Source organism: Phoca vitulina, unplaced genomic scaffold, assembly GCF_004348235.1.
Source record: "Phoca vitulina isolate PV1807 unplaced genomic scaffold, GSC_HSeal_1.0 scaffold74, whole genome shotgun sequence".
In the NCBI taxonomy this organism is placed as follows: Eukaryota; Metazoa; Chordata; class Mammalia; order Carnivora; family Phocidae; genus Phoca; species Phoca vitulina.
Window position 1 is genome coordinate 3,356,952 of NW_022589777.1, and position 18,330 is coordinate 3,375,281.

The following is an 18,330-nucleotide window of genomic DNA, read 5'->3' on the forward strand; positions in this document are numbered from 1 at the left end:
CACTTCCCACAGTGCCCTAGAATGATGCATGGAGCAAAGCTGGTAACAGGGACTTGGTATCATAATAGCATTTAAAAAAAATTCTATTTTTATTTTTTTAAGTAATCTCTACACCCAACCAATGTGGGGCTCAAATTTATAACCCTGAGATCCAGAGTCACGTGTACATGCTCTACTGACTGAGCCAGCCAGGCACCCCATAATAGCATTTTTTTTTTAAAACTAACATTTGTTAAATGCTAACCTACATGGCAGGTGCCTTTATAAGTGTTTTAGATGGACTCACATTCTAAGTGCTTCCACATATTATCAGCTCCTATTTAGTGGCTTCAAATTGTGCCCACACTTTATATATAAGGAAAATTGAAGTATAGAGAGGTTGATCACTTGCTCCAGGATTTACACAGCTACGATTCATAAGTCAAATTTCATTCCCAAGCAGTTAGCTCCAGAGTTGAGCCCTTAGCCACTATGCAATACTGCCTTTCTTGTGACTGTTTGCAAAGATTTCAAGTATTCTTTGCACTCTGCTTTCAGCAGACAGCCCCGGTAATCATTGCTGAGAACTTCTGCCAGCAAATGACTTTCCATGGAATTTTATACTTTATTTCTGAAACATAATCTCTGTTGCTTTATTCTTTTCAAATGGTTCGAGCAATGAGATTTCCATGAAGGCTCCATGAGGGGCTATGAGAATAGTGAATGCCGCGTAGTAGTATGAAGTACTATGTTCACTCGTTTCACTTCTTCATTCTCAGGAATGCCAGTTCTTTTGCAACTTCTCCAAGGGCTCCTCTCCTCTTTATTGGCTGGTCTTATACATTCACACTGAAGGTGATGTGATCCCATGAGGCTAGCAGGGAAGCTATAGGCTGATTTACCCTACCTGGGTGAGAAGACCCTTACTCAAATCCATACATTGATTTATACCAATGGAAAGTAACAAAATGTTGGGGTGTCTGGGTGGCTCAGCCGGCTGGACGTCTGACTCAATTTCAGCTCAGGTCATGATCTCAGGGTGTGGGATTGAGTCCCGCATTGGGCTCCCCACTCAGCAGGGAGTCTGCTTGAGATTCTCTCTCTCCCTCTGCCCCTCACCCCTGTACACACGCATGCACTCTCTCTCTTTCAAATAAATAAATGAATAAATAAATAAATAAATAAATAAATAAAATCTTAAAGAAAAAGAAAGTAACAAAATACTGTCTTTCCCCTTGTTTCCATTACTGCCTGTCTGAGCACTTCTGAAGTTACTCGTCCCTTATGGACCACCTTCTGACAGAAGGCTCTCCTAACTACTCCAGGCCCCTCTATTCTATGCATTTGCTTCCATTTATTCATGCACCAAATATATCCTGAGCATAAGTATAAGCCAGGCACTGTGCTAGGCGCTGGAGGTGTAATAAACTCCAAAGGACCTCGCAATTCCGTGACAGAGAGAGATTCTTAAGGAACTAGTACGCTGTGACAGTGTGCGCAAGGTACTAGAGAGGCATGAGAAAGGCAGGATAACTTCTGCTGTGGAGGGGAGCAGGAGGTGAATGTCAACTGGATATTGAAGGATAGGTCATTGCTCACTAAGTGGAAGAGGGAGAAAGAGAGCAAGGTTATTCCACCAGCCAAAGAAGTTAGGCAGGGTTCTTGACTGTCTCTGATAACTCAAAGTGTATCTATTCTCCAATTTGAATGTAAACACATTGATAATATTAATAGTGGCAAATATTTGTTGAGCTCTTTCTCTGAGCCACTGTTAGTATATGTCTTATTAACCATTTTGTACTAATAATGTCATTGAACCCTCCCCACAATTCCATCACACACACACACCCCTTCTGTCTGTATTATTACACGTATACAAATGAGAAAGGGGACGTCATTTGCCTCCCTGGTAAGTGGCAGAAACAGATTCAAACTCAGCTCTCTCAGACTCCGAAACCCAAGCTTCACTACTATTTTGTTTTCTGTTTGTACTTGTCCAGGGCTGAGTACAGAGTAGTTGCCTAAGCAGTGTTGGTAGAGGGAAGAATTGGTTGACAGCTAGGTGTCTGTGGCAGGGGAGTTGTGCTATGTTGTATTGCAGGCAGGAAGGGATGGACCAGTGACTTCATTCACAATCTGGTTTGTTCAAATGGAGGCATGTCATATTACAGGGTGAGGCCAGTACCTGTATATCCTCCCAGGTATTTATTAAGTGAGGATTATGCCCAGGGAAGAGGTAAGAGCTCAGTCCTGGGCTCAGACAGGCCCAGGCACACTGCTTCTCTGCTAGACACACTTTTTTTTTCTTTTTGAGAATCTTCCTTATTAACAAGTTTGAGTCAATTCACTGGTTGTGTGTCCTTGGGGCTAGGTATTTAACCTTTCTAAGATTATTGTCCTTGTCTGTGTCATAAATTTAATAATAACGTCTACTTCATGCCATCATCATCATCATCATCACCACTGGTAACTCATGAGGCTCAGAGAGGTAACTTGCTTTGCTTGTGGGGCTTACTGTCTAGTGCTGGACAAGAGGCAGATATTCATGCTATGTGTGCTATGGAAACTCAGAGAAGAGACTCCTGGCCCAGCTTCTCCTGCCTACCTGAGCTTAGGAAGGTCACGGTCCCTCCCTGAGCATCAGCTTCCTCTTCTGTCAGTCAGGGAGATAAATTAATGACCTCAAAGGTCCTTTATGCTGCGAAGATGTTTCCTCCTCCCTCTGACCATTCCACCCTTTCCTTCCCTCCTTTAGCTGGACGTTTCCAGCTTCACCCTCTTGGATGATGACTCAGTTTTGGGAGCTGACAGTTTACTCTTTGTCTCCCATGATCTGATGTCAACAGCAGACCCAGAGCACAAGACGTCACTTGCAGTGCCCATGTGTCAGGAGGAATTACAGGCAAACCAATACGTAAAGCACAATAATAAATAGTATTCTTTGTAAAGTTGTTCTTGATCGAGTAATTTTCACCTCTTGCTTGCTTCTGGAAGGAGGGGTAACTCAAAAATGAAGGCAAATTCATTACAGTTGAAACTGCTGGGCCCTCAGCCAATAGCCCCATTTTAGCAGGACGAGTCACAGGGGTTAGAACTCTCACTGGGAATTCAGTGGTGTAGCAGGTGAGTGGAGAGTTGTTTCTGTCTGGGACATTGTTGTTCAACCCATGCTGAGCCTTCTATTTACACATTTCCTTGGAGGAGCACTTCAAAAGGTATATGCCAGTGGACTGTGTTTTCTAAGACAAGTAGAGCTCATGAGGGGAGGATATCTTAGTTCTAATGTGAAAGATATGAGTAGCCCAAAGATTTCGCCATAGTTCATTTTTTGGAGAAAGAAAAATTGAACTGCTTGCCAAACTTCAAATAGTAGCTGATAAAAGTGCAGATTTTCACTTGGCGGGGATCTGAACATCTCTAAGATTTTAGAGTGTGCAGATAAAAACCATGAAAACACACACACACACACCTCAAGGGAATAAAAACACCTTCAAAACCTCCAACACTTCCATTTAAGAACACTCTATCCCTCTCCCTCCCTCCCTTTCTCTCTTTCACACACACACACACACACACACACACACACACACACACACACACACCCTTCCTATTCATGTTAGCTGACACAGCCCAGCAGGTTCATTGTTATTTCTATAGGAGACACCAGGGATCTCAGGGTGAGTCCATCACTGTAACTGATGGTTACTTTAAAGCCAAAGCGAATGCTTCTTGTGCCTAGGGAGGATTTTTTTCCCTCAGCATCCACCAGAAACTCTGCAATCATCCTTAATTCCTTCCTTGTAAGTTTCTGTCACTTTTTCTTATTCTTCCTGCCACTGTCCTGGTTCAAGAAGATTTTTTTGCACCTTGTTTGCACATGCCACTCACATAACAATTGTGTTCCACTTGTGAGAAAATGTATTTGCATCACACAGCACAGTGCCAGGAAATTGCATCTAATAACATTATTACTCCTTATCCATTCTCATTGCTGGGGATGAAGAGTGCAAATCCTACTAGGAGATAACCATTTGACAGCAATATCCATTACTTGAAGACTCCAAAGGAGTGGGATACTAATACCTCCTCCATCATGGGCTATTGTAGTTCTAAATGCAACCAGGCATGTATGGGCTTAGCCATGGTAAGTGTTCAACAAATGGTAATTATTTTTTGTTCTATAAGCATTTATTGTTTTTGCCAAACATTATATTCAGGGCTCCAAAGGCAAAAGTGTCTGGTGCGAAGTAGAAAAAGGCACCCCCTGTGGGAAAAAGAATTGCAAAAGCTCACTTTCTCGGGCCGGCTCTTGCTGAATGGTATGTGGGATGTGTTTTGTCCTCCAGGTGTGTCCCCTCTGCAGCAATATGTCTCTACTAAACATTGGGAACACAAAATGTGGGGCTCACAGTTTAAGCAAATCATTCCCACACTGTGTTATAATTGCTATGATGGAGGTGTATATAACACGACATTGAGGAGGGAGCGAGGGCCGCTGGGGAAGCTGGAGAAGGCTCAGGGGCACCATTTTAAATGGGATTTAAAGAATGAGTAGGAGACTGCAGGTGGAGCTAGAATAGGAAAGCTCAGTTCAAGCAGAGGAAAGGGCTGTCCAACAGGGGGCGCAAAGCCACCTCTTTTCTCCTCCCCTCTTCCCCAATCCTGCGAAGTTTTCTGGATGGAGTGTAGGATTTAGGGGAGAGCGGGGTTCAGACAAATTGTGGGAAGAGGCAGCTCTGGCCTGCACTGTGAACGCCTCAGTTACATATGGTACTACTGGATGATTACTTCTGTTCAAGAAGTGATCAAGCAATAAATGACCAGTATAAATTTTTCTACAGAAATCAGATGTAGAGTTCAGAACCATTCTTTTATCACTGAATCAGCAACTTCAAGTACTTGGATTATAAATTTTAAAGAAGAAGCATTTTGCAGCTCACAGAGAAGTTGCAAAATCTACTCATCAAAGTGTCATGCATTTTCATCACAGGGAAGATCCTACTATTAAATGAAAAAAAAAAAAGAAAGCTTATTCCTTGGATCTCTCAGCCCACGGTAGATTAAAAATAGCATAATTCCTTTTGGATGGGGGCTAGACAGAGGTGCTGCTCCAGGCGCATCTCTGCAGACAGTGCCAGGGGACCACAGCTGAGCATTACATGGTGAGGCGGGCAAGGAAAACTGTCGGGATTGGATTCAGCCACAGAGGGCATCTGTAGTGTGGTAACTGAGCTCCTCATTCATTCAGCAACTCCTAAGGGGTCCAAGCTGGGGGTGGGTAAAAGGTTAGGAGTGAGGGCCAGCCTGGGGCCTCCGCATTGGTTTTGCACTGGGCATCCCGTAGACAAACAGCAGTGTGGGAATTGAGTCTTCACTGAACACCCAGTCCCTACAATTCAAAAGAAACTTCCACTATAGCAGGTGCTACCAGGTTTACATATCGGGTGAAGATTTAGTATTACTGGAGCATCACCAATCATGTTAACATTGTGATTTTGAATTTTGTTGCTGTAATATAGAAGTACTAAATATATATGGCATTTAATTTGTAAATTTATTTTAACAGGATAGATGATAAGAGCTATAAGCATATGGTATTTTTACTTACTTTTGTTTATATATATTTAGGAAGCATCATCATAAGAAAATTTAGTCAACACTAGGGGAGACCAGAAGGATTATTTTCTTATTTTATTTTATTTAAGATTTATTTATTTATTTTTAGAGTGAGAGTGCAGGGGGAGGACAGAGGGAGAGAATCTCAAGCAGACTCCCCGCTGAGTGCAGAATATGATGCCAGGCTCAATCTCATGACCCTGAGATCATGACCTGAGCTGAAATCAAGAGTCAGATGCTTAACGGACTGAGCCACTCAGGCAGCCCTGGATTATTTTCTTTAAAAGAGGCTCCTATGTAGTTCTCCCCTAATAGGGTTTTGTCAGGAATAAATGAGAAAAGTCTTGATAGTGTATTTAGCAAAATGCCTGGCTTATAAATACTTCCAGTAAATGATAGTTACATTGTTTTCACATTTTAGAAATAGTGATCAAAGTCAAATCCTTTATGTACCAAATGTGTACTCTGTCCTTTATTGAGAAGAGGGTAAACACGGAAGTTCAGTCAGCTCTTGGGGATCAGCTGGGGGAAAGGAGAGCTCTTTACCTTTAGCAAAACCATGGTCTCACTTAGTAGCAATCATAAATTGGTGTATTTCTTTTTTTCTTTTAAAGTGTTTTATTTAAGTATTCTCTACAGCCAATGTGGGGCTTGAACTCACGACCCCAACATCAGGAGTCACATGCTCTTTGCACTAAGCCAGCCAGGTGCCCCCAACACATCTATTTTCTGACTGTAATTTATTGAGCTTGTGCTCCCAGGGTTCCAACTCTATGGGGACCTGCAGGTTTAGGCTTGGGAGGTGCTCACAGAACACCTTCTCCCAAAATGAGGAGTGACAGCTGTGTCATTCACATGGGACATGTGCTCCAAATTCGTTAAGGGGTTAATTCTTCGTGACAGGTGGGTACAAGCCAGTTACAGGGAGAAACAGTGGCTTCTTGAGGCCTTCTGGGGAAAATCACCATTCACAGCAAGAAGGCCCAAACACCAGTTTCAACAAGTGGTAACAAATATTCAGACAGTTGTCAAAACATGAAAGACAAACAGCGCATCTGCAAGCTTTTTGCTTCTTTTCAAGTGAGATGGGCTCTCAGGTACGCTGACTCGTACTTGTAAGACATTTGAGACAGCCACAGGGAGAGTTCTCACTTCACCCACATCTCCCAGAACTCTGGAAATGGCAGTACATGTTATCACTACTAACAAGTAAAGGATGCTTCCCATAGCGTCTCCATTGTCACTGATGGATACCCATGGCCCTTGCTGCATGGAAAGAGTTAATTTTCCCTTTTTCCCCTCAATGGACCTCAAGTGCACAGAACGCCATACCTCATAATCCTTAGTCATCATATGCTTTTCATTGTCTCATGCCTTCACGTGAGCTAATGGATTCATGGTGCCTATTACATTATGATAGCTGATGGATAGAGAGATGAGGAAGGAGCCACACAGGGATTTTTTTCTTGAGAAGTATAATTTTGGCTTGACTTAATATCCTTTATGTCTCTTCAGGTTGGTTTATCTCACACCTTTTTTTTTTTTTTAAGATTTTATTTATTTATTTATCAGAGAGAGGGCACACACAAGCAGGGGGAGTGGCAGGCAGAAGGAGAAATGGGCTCCCTGCCGAGTAGGGAGCCCCATGTGGGACTCGATCCCAGGACCCTGGGATCATGACCTGAGCCGAAGGCAGATGCTTAACCGACTGAGCCACCCTAGTTTATCTCACATCTTAATGAAGCAAGTTCACTGCACCTGTTATTGATCCCATTTTACAGAGGAATAACTGGCCTGCCTCGATGACTTGGCCACTTGCATAGCTAGGACTGCAGGACTGGGTCTCTTGACTGCTGAGAGGAGCAGATTACGTATGGAGAGTGTCAACTACTAAGGAAATCAAAATCTTTCCCAGGCCATTCAATGTTTGCCAAGAGCAAGGCCAAAGGCTCATGCATCTTTGTTTTTCCCCTGTCCTTAGCACAATGCTGGACATGAAAGACACCTTGCAAGCCTTTGCTGAATAAATGAAATGGTATTCATGTACCTCCAAAGGACAGCCCTTGTCTGTGTAACTGTGGACAGGCCACTCATGTCTCCAGCTCCTGCCTCCGCATCAGTGAAATGGATAATGTACCAAAGTGCTGTGCCAATATGAGGACTGATTAACTAATATTCATGAAGAATTTCTTAATCCCCGAAGAGTGGATCCATGACAACCACCTTTCTGCTTTTAACCTGGAAATCAGTCTAAAATTGGTTTCATTTTTTTAAAGTTTATTTTAGCCACAGTTTTATTGATTCTGTCCTGGGTTGGTTTCCAGTTCAATTCAGTGGTTATTTTAGTATCCTGAATAAACTGGCACTGATTTCTAACAAAGTGTGTATCTATGCACTAGAAGGGACGCTCTGGGACGACAGAGGTAGGTACGCCTTATTCATCCATGTCCCCACTCCGTGGCCAGAGCAGTATCCTGTATGTAGGGGAAACTCAAAATCTATTTATTGAAGTGAAAGGAAAATAACACTCAGATTGAGAGAACCTTCCTTTAAAGGCAATAATACATCGTTCAGTTCTCCATTTATAAGCCACAGCAAAATCCATGTGGGCTGTACCTTCTAATTTACATAACTTTTCTTTCAATATATCACCTTCTTTATTCTCACATTATTTAATTTAATAATTATTGACTGAATGCCATGAACTATTTTAGGCCCTAAATAAGTCACATTCCTTGCCTTTAAGGAACTTGCAATCTACTCTCCAGATTTTATTATTACAGCTGAAACATCAGAGTGTCAGAAAGAGAAGCTACTTGTTCCAGATCACATCATTAGAAAAGCTAAATATAGGATCCAGGACAGTTACATTTCAGAGCTTTTTTTTTTTTTTTTCTAATGAAAGAGTAAAGTAATTAGGTATTTTTAATAAGTATTAGGAACACAGCAGAAGCTGCTGTTGAAATGTTTCAGACATTACATGATCTGTCATTAAAAAACAATTTACCCACATGTAAACAGTACACAGTTGAAAAGAGGCAAGAAATACATACTGTTTTTGCTTGCTAAGAGTCTGGCTATAATCACCATAGTGAGGAAGTCAGATGACTGGGTAGTCAGTCCTGCATCTTTATCTTTCAGTATTGATGTTTTAGCTTTCAGTGAGTTAAAAACTTCTGCAAAATGAAATACGCAAGCTCTAAGGTGTGACTCTGGGCCTTTTGCCTTAAAGAGTCGGGTTAAAGGAAGCTCTGTAGTGAATCGGAATGTATTCATGATTAACTTTAAAGCAGAAATGGGTTTGAGCCAAATTCTCTGAATAATACTTAACATTCTGAATTAATAGCGGGAAGAAAATTTAACAAAAGCTTAGTGTTCTCATCTGATGAAACTATACTTGTTATTTATATAACCACAAATTATACATCTCCTATTTATATTACTTTAGCCCTGGTAGCATCACTAATTGAATAGATAGAATTAGCTATGCTAATAACATCTAGAATGAGTTCATACATAAAAAATGCCTTAAAGAATCCATTACTCTATTTTGCTCACCCAATATGACATCATGCAGGGCCCAGCTCTGCCACTTACTAGCTCTACGAGCTTGGGTAAGTTATGTATCCTTTCTAAACTTCAGTTTTCTCATTGAAAAAAAGAGCATATTAAGAATACATACCTCACAGGATTTTTGTAAAACACAAATGAGCAATGCCTATTTAAAAAAACCCTGTAGACAATAAGGCAATTTACAGATGTTCATTCAGTGTACTGAATGAAATGCAGGGGTTCTAGAATTTCCCATAGGTAGCTACACAATATAGCAGAAAACTCAGAAACACTCCTGACTTGCAGGCAGTGGCAGGGGCAGGAGTTTGGGGACTGAGTGACATCAGTTCGGCTGCCACCTCCCCCTTCCTGCTTAACTTCAAGGTCAGCAAGCACAGAGTCAAAAACACCCATTATGCAGATGGGTGTAGGGCAAAGTTGTGGCAACTCTCCCTTCCTCTCATCTGTGCAAAAGGGGAGTTAGAATCTAAGGAATAGAGTACTTTGAGGAGGTTGCTCATTCTAGCCTTATAAAGGCGGCAAGTTTGAGATATGTGTGCATGTGGGTAGTGGCAGAGGGGGGGCGGTGGGCAGGGGGAAGAGATAGACTAACATTTCTAGGTACTTTATATATATTATATCTTTTAATATAATCTCCAGTTTTACACATGAGGTAATTGAAACTTAGACATATTATGATAACTCTGGCAGAAGTTGGTCAGTCTGATATCAAAGCTTTCCACTATGCTTACGTACCTCAAATTTCCACAAGCTCAAAGAAACCCTTGGGTAGCTTGTTAAAATGTAGCTTTCTTATCCCTATCCCCAGAGGTTCTGATTCCAAAGGATGAGGGTTGAGCCTGGGCACGTTCATTTTCAATAAGAGTCTCAGCTAATGTTGATGTAGGTGGTCCATTTTCTGGTCTCTTCTTTCCTCTCTATAGCTACTCTATGGTCCTAGGATGGCCTTCTTCATGTCTCACCTGCATTATCAAAATGGACTCCTGCTTTCTAGGGTTGCCTTCTTTTGGATTGATTGTACACAGCAGATCTGGAATCAGTAGCTTCTTTGAGGAGAAATGCTGCTTTCCTGATGCCCCACGGAGTGGGGCAATATGGTGTTCCTTCACTCTCCTTCCCTAAATCTCTGACTTACTCTTGGACATTTGAGCTCTTCATGGGGCTCCAGCCATCCAAAGACTAGTGCTATTAAGGAGCTTTCTTTTGAGGGTGGTAATGACCCTTCCCTTGAAACTCAAATGTCACTTTGAAGTTGTTACAAAAGCAATCCTCATAACTCATCCCGGTGAAGCAAACATAATTCCTACTTGCTAACAAAACACTGCCAAGTCACTTTTTTGATAAACGATACAGTGGTAGGCTCTGCTACCAACTCTCTGTGTCTCCCGGAAAAATGATTCTCAGTGTCTTTATCTGTAAATGACATAGTAGGAATCAATGGTCATATGGAAACTTCCAAGAATGTATGAAGTAGAACTGAGCTTTCTCAGTGCTAGCTCCATTTGATTCAGGGAGGCTGCCATGATCCTATCACCATAGCTCCATCTCTGTCCCATGCCCTCTCTCACAGTCAATATCCCCTCTTAAAGGGAGCTCGAGGCTTTGGAAAAGGAAACAGAATAATATTAGGAACCACTAGGTCAGATGTCCAAGGATGACAGTCCTCTCTGATCTCTTTAGCAATTGTTTCCTCTTTTTCTTTTCTTTTGCCATTGTTTTAAGTTCAGATTTTCAAAATCTCACACCCAGAATACTGGAGTAGCTTTCTCAAACATCTCCCACTGTCAGTCTTTCTCCCCTCCAATCATTCCTTCCCACAGTTACCCAGATTGATTTCTTGGAAATCTACTTCTGATCATTCATTTTCCTTTCCTCCAAGAAGGGAGGACTGAGCAGACAGAATGTTTCTGGTGGACACTATGCTAGGTGCTAGCAGCACAAAGATGAGTAAGTATGGACCTTTGCCAGGGAATGACATTTGGGCAGCAACACAAGTACATTCAGGGTACAAGCCCAGGGGAAATCACTAGGTTGGGTTCAACCATTAAAATTCTCTGTCTACAGGATAAAGTCCAAGTCTCCTAGAAAATTTAAGGCACCAGAACTGATTTGAGTATAACTTTCCACTTCTGAGTCCTTTTATTCCTCTTCATAAATTGCTGCTTACAATGAAAGTAAACAATGTTTTCCCTCCTAAGTATCCTGTATCCTATTCCTACCCCCCTGTCTGCCCCTTTGCAAATTTTACTAATCCTCTAAGGTCTCCCCACCCCCTCTACCCCCAAAATTCAAAATCTCCCATCTTCCAAGCCAGAATCTCCTCCTCTGAACTTCAGAGCAAGTTTCTTGTCCCTCTTGTTTAGTATTAATCACTTGCTCCCTGTGGGGACTCCTTCTCTCCCCCAGTATCCCTGCTTCTTCAGGGCAGTGACCATGTCTTATTCGGCTTGGTCCACATTGCCTGGCAAGCTGCTTGTACTGGCGTCTAATAAAGGTTTATTGAATGACTGAATGAACACATTTGCCAAGACTTGTCCCTCTGGCAGGCCACAATTAGAGGAAGTGTGCAGCCCCAAGCTCACTTCGGAGAAGTTCCCATCCAGAAACATGTACATCATCTGGGAAAGCAGCTTCTGCATTTCAGGATTTAAGCTTATGTCCAAGTCAGTTTTTGACAAAGCTAAATAAACCCAATTCAGTATACTTCTTCATTTTTCTTAAAATGCACCAAGTGACATGGTTTTACTAGGAAGAGGGCATGCTATAGTAAACAGATTATGGGCTTTGGAATCAGTCAGACATGGGTTCAGATTTCTTTGCCTTAGTTTCTTCCTTCCTTTTTTTTTTTTAAAGATTTTATTTATTTATTTATTTATTTATTTATTTATTTATTTGAGAGAGAGAGAGACGAGAGCGAGTGCATGTGAGCAGGGGAGAGTTGCAGAGGGGGAAGGAGAGGCGGGGGGTGGGCAGAAAGAATCTCAGGCAGAGTCTGTGCTGAGCATGGAGCCCAATACAGGGCTTGATCTTGATCTCACAACCCCGAGATCATGACTTGAGCTGAAACCAAGTCAGAGGCTTAACCGACTGAACCACCCAGGCGTCCCAACCTTAGTTTCTTTAAATCTGTAAAAAGGGAACAAATGATTTCCCTTCATATTTTGTTGGGGTGATTAAAAGATTACATGAGCTGAGTTTTTGCAATGGACATTTTTACTATTGGAATAACATCTATCATCTCTGTTTTGTACCAGCCTGTGACTAAATAGCACTACTTATTTACTTACAACGTCCTTTACTTTGGAAAGGATTTGCAGCGCAAAGGAGACACACATTGCACATGGCTGGCATTTAGTAAGGCTATTGATACTCTTTCAAATATATAATTCCCTTCCTTAAATTATAGAAATTTTTAAATAAAATGAAACAAAATTTAGCATAAATCACTAAATAATCATTGATTTTTCAATGGAGAACAGCTTGATTGTGAAGATCATATTATTTCCTAAATGTCTTAATAAGTAACAGAGTGGCTGATTATGAAATTGACGAAAAAAGTTAAAAGACCAATGAAAGAAAGTAAGGGAGTGATTAAGTTTTTACCAGAGGCTAGTTTGAGTAGAGACTCATTAGGAATTTAACTGACATTCTCAGGGAAGCCTGCCTGCATTGGGATCTGGGAAACTGAGATAGTTCTCAAGGAGACCCATCCAAACAGATGGCCACTTTGAGCTTAGGGGTCTGGGTAGGCTGGAATGATGTGGGTTACTGACACAATTGTCCACTTGTCTTTGCATGTGTAGACACAAACTTTGTGCAGGCACATGGAGTGGACTGAAAGCCTGGGCACTTCATTTGTAGCAAATGAGCACTTTCAATGGAGAGCCTCCGATTTCTTCCTGGATGTTCTCAAAATTTAGTGAGCTTCCCGCTCAAATCAGGCTTTCCATACAAGCTGCCTGACCTTCCAGACCTTCCTGGTCAGCCCCATTTGCCACATCTACCACTACACCAACCACACCATCCATCTGGTGTCCCTGATCTGCTTGGCCTCACTCTAACATGCCTACAGTTTCCACCTTCATGTTCATGCTGTATTCTATGTGTGGCACACTCCTACTCAGACTTGAAGATCTTGTTCGAGTACCACCTTCTTTTGGAAGCTTTCTCTCTTACCCAAGGCATGATTAGTAATTGTCCTTCTGACTTCCAAAAAAATATAGTGTGAAGAAATGGACATTCTGCTATCAAAATGTTCTGAATGCAAACCTGACACTTGTACCTGTTAGCTGTGTGATTTTAGGTAAACTAGCTCATCTTCTTGAGGCACAGTCTCCAGATACTTCAAATAAAGACTGTTAATTCCCTAAATTTCTGAGAATCATCAGCGATACTGTATTGCCAGCTTTCTTATATTTCTCTTTGTGAGCTCCTTGAAATGAGAGACCTTGCCTTTTTAATTAAACAGGCTGTACTTTTTACTTTGTTGTCCTACAAATCACCTAGCACAATACCTGCTGTTTCACAGCATTCAGTATTTTTAAATCAATGGATAGTTCTGGAAAAATAACTCAAGCACTGATAAGTCAATCAAAGTCTAAGTTCTTCTATGAAGTGCTCTCTGGCCATTCCTATACCCATTAATTTGAATTCTCATAGCTCTTATACATATTTCTATTAAGGCCATTGCCACAACCTGCTTTATCCATATGAACTGACTTTAAGCTTCTCCAGGGCAGCAACCATGGCTTCCCTTTGAACTCATGTTTCACAATGTGTAAATGCCAGCTAATGATAGGGTCCTTTCAAATATCCCCTTCTCTTTCTCATTCCAAGTAGTTTTCTTCTTCAGTTTTTTTTTTAAAGATTTTATTTATTTATTGAGAGAGAGAGAGAGAGCACAAGCAGGGAGAGTGGCAGAGGGAGAGGGAGAAGCAGGCTCCCTGCTGAGCAGGAAGCCCGATGCGGGGCTCGATCCCAGGACCCTGAGTAGAAGGCAGACACTTAACTGACGGAGCCATCCAGATGCCCCTTCTTCCTCAGTTTATGTTGAGTTTATCCCTAGGTCCCAGACTGAGGCTTTTGTGACAATAACTAAGTTCTATAGTCTGTGTCCTTGGCTCAAGGTGAGTGGTTTTTCCTGACCCAACTTCTCAGCTCTCCCCATAGTGGGTCTCTCTCTTTCTTCAGCACACTTTCTCTTAATCGTCTTTTACTTTCTACCTTGGGCAAGAGTCTTCTCATTGATGTACTGTTCTCATGGGGATTTGGAAAACTTTGATTTATTATTTCTTAACTCACAGGCTCATGGAGAATTACTGCTGGAAGGCATCTTAAAAATCATTGAACCTACGGACTTCAAACAGAGAACAATTCTCAATGTTGTGCTAGGGATGAATAGTCAATCATGCCAGTTTTTTTTTTTCTCCTGCTGAGGTCATACATGGTCTCAGAATAATTTTCAACAAAATATTCCAGGTAGAAATTATCAATCCACAAGAAACTATCAATCCATAATCACGATCAATCCACCATATAGGAAGTGAAACTTGCCTGACATCCTGGATGTAGTTCAAAGCTATTATTTTGCCAATGAGGCCCAAAGAGCAGTGGTGACTTAATAATGAACTCAAACTAGAACCCAAGTTTCTTGACCCTCATGACTGTTGGTCCAGGGTTTCCCTTTCCACATGGTCACTGGTCCCCCTTCAGTAGTCATTTAAGTCCTAGAATTTATATTCTGTTTTTTGGCATTACCTAATAGTATTTGACAATATGATTAAAAAGCCTAATACACATGTCTTAGCCTTATCAAAAAGACATCTGAGCTCTCATAGATGTTATAAGCTCTTGAAGAGAAGGGCCTTTGTTACACTTTGCATCTTTCACAAGTTCTAGCCCTGTGTCTGGCACATAGTAGGTATTCAACAAAAATTCTCTGATATATATTCAACTATATATATGGAACAAAGAGGAGCTCTATCCTTAAATTCTCACTAAGAAGGAGTGAAAAATCCTGCTCTCTTGTTTATAAATAGTATTTATTTGAAAGGACTCCATGCATGATGACACATACCCTCACTTTTTTTTTTTTTTTAAGAGGGACACCTTATGTTTAAATAAATTCATGTTTCACCCGAATGTTTTAGGGTAAAGTAAATGTTATGTCAATGATTGGGCCGCCCTGTGACACTTCTACTTCAAAATATGAAGGGGCAGTGTTGTGATTTGGGCTCAAAAGTCCTGAGAAATGATAGCCTTTCTTCTTTTTGTTTTTCATGGTGACATCTATTGACCATAACCTGAGGTTCTGTGTGATGCTCACAAGCCAGAATTGTTAGGACAGAAAGATAAAGGAAAGGAAATGAAGAAAAAGAGCATAGGAAGAAATAAGGGTAGGTAGGGGGCAGTATTTTACAGTATAGCAATGAGAGACTTGTTTTATCACTTAAAAATAGATTTTAAAAGCTGCACAAGCCACAGCTGACATCATACTTAATGGCGAAAGAGTGAATGCTTTCCCCTTAAGGTCAGCAACAAGGCAAGGATGGCTGCCCTTGCCACTTCTATCCAATATTGATCAGGAGGTTCTAGCCAGGGCAATCAGGCATGACAAAGAAATAAAAGTCATCCAGATTGAAAAGAAAGAAGTAAAACTCTCTTTTCACACATGATGACCTTATATGTAGAAAGTGCTAAGGAATCTACCAAAAAAATTTATCAGAACTAATAAATAGGTTCAGCAAGGTAGGAGGATATGATTGATATGTAAGCTAATTACATTTCTATATACTTGAAATGAACAAAACAAAAATGAAACTGAAAAGATAATTCACATGTAAAAAAAAGAAGAAATTGGAATCCTACCTCATATCATATACAAAAAACTAACTCAAAATGGATCAAACACCTAAATGTAAGAGCTAAAACTATAAAATTCTTAGAAGAATATATGGATGTAAATCTTCATGACCTTGGATTAGGTAATGGTGTCTTTTATATGACACCAAAAACACAAGTAACAAAAGAAAAAATAGGTAAATTGGACTTTATCAAAATTAAAAACTTTTGTGCACAAAGGGACACTAGCAAGAGAGTAAAAAGACAACCTACAGAATGAGAGGAAATAATTGGAAAGCATACATTTGATGAAATTGATTTCCAGAATATACAAAGAATTTCTACAACTCAACAACAACAAAAAAGCCCAATTTAAAAATGAGCAAATGATCTGAATAGATATTTCTCCAAAGAGGGTATAGAAATGGCCAAGTAACACATGAAAAAATGCTCAACACCAATAGTCATTAGGGGAATGCAAATTGCAAATACAATGAGATACCACTTCAGACCAAAAAAGCAGAAAGACATATAACAAGTGTTGGTGAGAATGTGGAGACACTGGAGCCCTCATACACTGATGGTGGGAATATAAACAAGTACAACCACCTTGGAAAAACAGTCTGGAAGTTCCTCAAAACATTAAACATAGAGTTATCATAAGACCCAGAAATTCTACTCCTAGGTATACACCCAGTGGAAGTAAGAACACTTGTCCACACAAAAATGTATACACAAATGTTCACTGCAGCATTATCCATAATAGCCAAAGAGTGGAAAGAACCCAGATGTCCATCAACTGATGAATGGATAAATTAAATGAGATGTATCCTTACAATGGTATATTATTTGGCAAGGAAAAGAAATAAAGTACTTATACATGCCACAATATCTGTGCATGAGAACATTATGTGAAGTGAAAGGAGCAGACACAAAAGACCACATAGTATATAATTCCATTTATATAAAATATCCAGAATAGGCAAATCTATAGGCAAAATAGATTAGTAGTTGCTTAGGGCTGGGTAGGGTGGAGGGTGGGGGTGAGGTCAGGGGGCAATGGGAAGTGACAGCTACAGGGTTTCTTTATGGGGTGATCAAATGTTCTCAAACTGATTGTAGGGATGGCTGTCTAACTAAATATACTAAAAACCTCTGGATGGTATACTTTAAATTAGTGAATTGTATGGTATGTGAATTTTATCTTGTTAAAGCTGTTATTAAAATAGATACATGTGCACATAATACTTTAATTTTGGTGATTCAATTTCACTTATTAATTCTCTTCTATGTCTGTCACAACAATCCATGTATTCACTTAGATGATCCATATATATATATTTCCATGACCACTGTCTTAGCTTTATAATATGTAATAGACTACACATATTTGTGAAGAGCAGGTAGGTATCTTTTATGAAATCCATCCTTTTGAACATTTAATTTAAAAGAAAAAATTAAAGAAATGAAAACACTAAACTATCTTTTTCTTCTTCAGTGTAATCACTACATCACCTTCATCAACACATCATTTCCATGGACCACTGTCAGCTTTAGCCCCAGTATTTAATATATTTATCACACATCTACTTCATCAGAGAATACATTATTACTTTCAGCAGTACACTTATAATAGTACTCTACTGTCTGGTAGCTCCATAATTTCTTTGCTACTGAAAGCCTAAATGTTAATTATAGTTAAACCCATGGCAGCTGAGAGAACTTAATATTTCGATTATTTTGTACCTACCCCTTTTGAATCAATCACTCCAGGTTTCGCATTAAACTTCACTGTCTTCAACCGGGCACGCTCCTTTCTTTCCACCCTAAAGAAAATTGAAAATAAAGAGCTGATCGCATGGCAAGGCATTTATGAGTAAGTTTCTTACTAAATAAAGAATACCTCTTCATATCCTACAGCTCAAATACAATGTGTTCTAAAGAATTCCCATTCCTTTGTTTGGTAAAAAAAAGTCTTGGTATATTGTCTCTAAGAGGCTAACACATCCCTTGAAACTTCTGTGTGATGTGTACTGAGAGTCACAGTGATTGGAAGAAACAAAGAGGGAGAAAAACTATTTGTTACTTAAATGCCCGAATAAATCAATCAAAAATCTATTAAAAGAAATCACAATCCACAGAGATGAACACCTAAAGTGAAGACTAAATAAACTTCTTTCTTCTCCTCTGCTCCCCTCTGCACACCTCATCTCTCCTACTCTTTTCTTTTGGTTTCCTTTTTCTTCCCTTCCCTTTAGAAACACAAGGGTATTTACCTTCACCTCAAAACCAAATATGTTATAGGTAATCTTGAATTTTTTC

At 40.3% G+C, this 18,330-nt stretch overlaps 1 protein-coding gene across 28 annotated transcripts in view; it reads right to left on the reverse strand.

The window, feature by feature from the left end:
- The window catches only part of DLG2 (discs large MAGUK scaffold protein 2), a 1,693,368-nt gene that overhangs the window by 43,422 nt on the left and 1,631,616 nt on the right, over nucleotides 1-18,330 (reverse strand). For all 28 annotated transcript variants that reach the window (XM_032393577.1, XM_032393580.1, XM_032393581.1 and 25 more), the window contains one exon: nucleotides 17,759-17,834. In XM_032393577.1, the coding sequence (XP_032249468.1) occupies nucleotides 17,759-17,834 (76 nt within the window). The remainder of the gene's footprint in view (nucleotides 1-17,758; nucleotides 17,835-18,330) is intronic.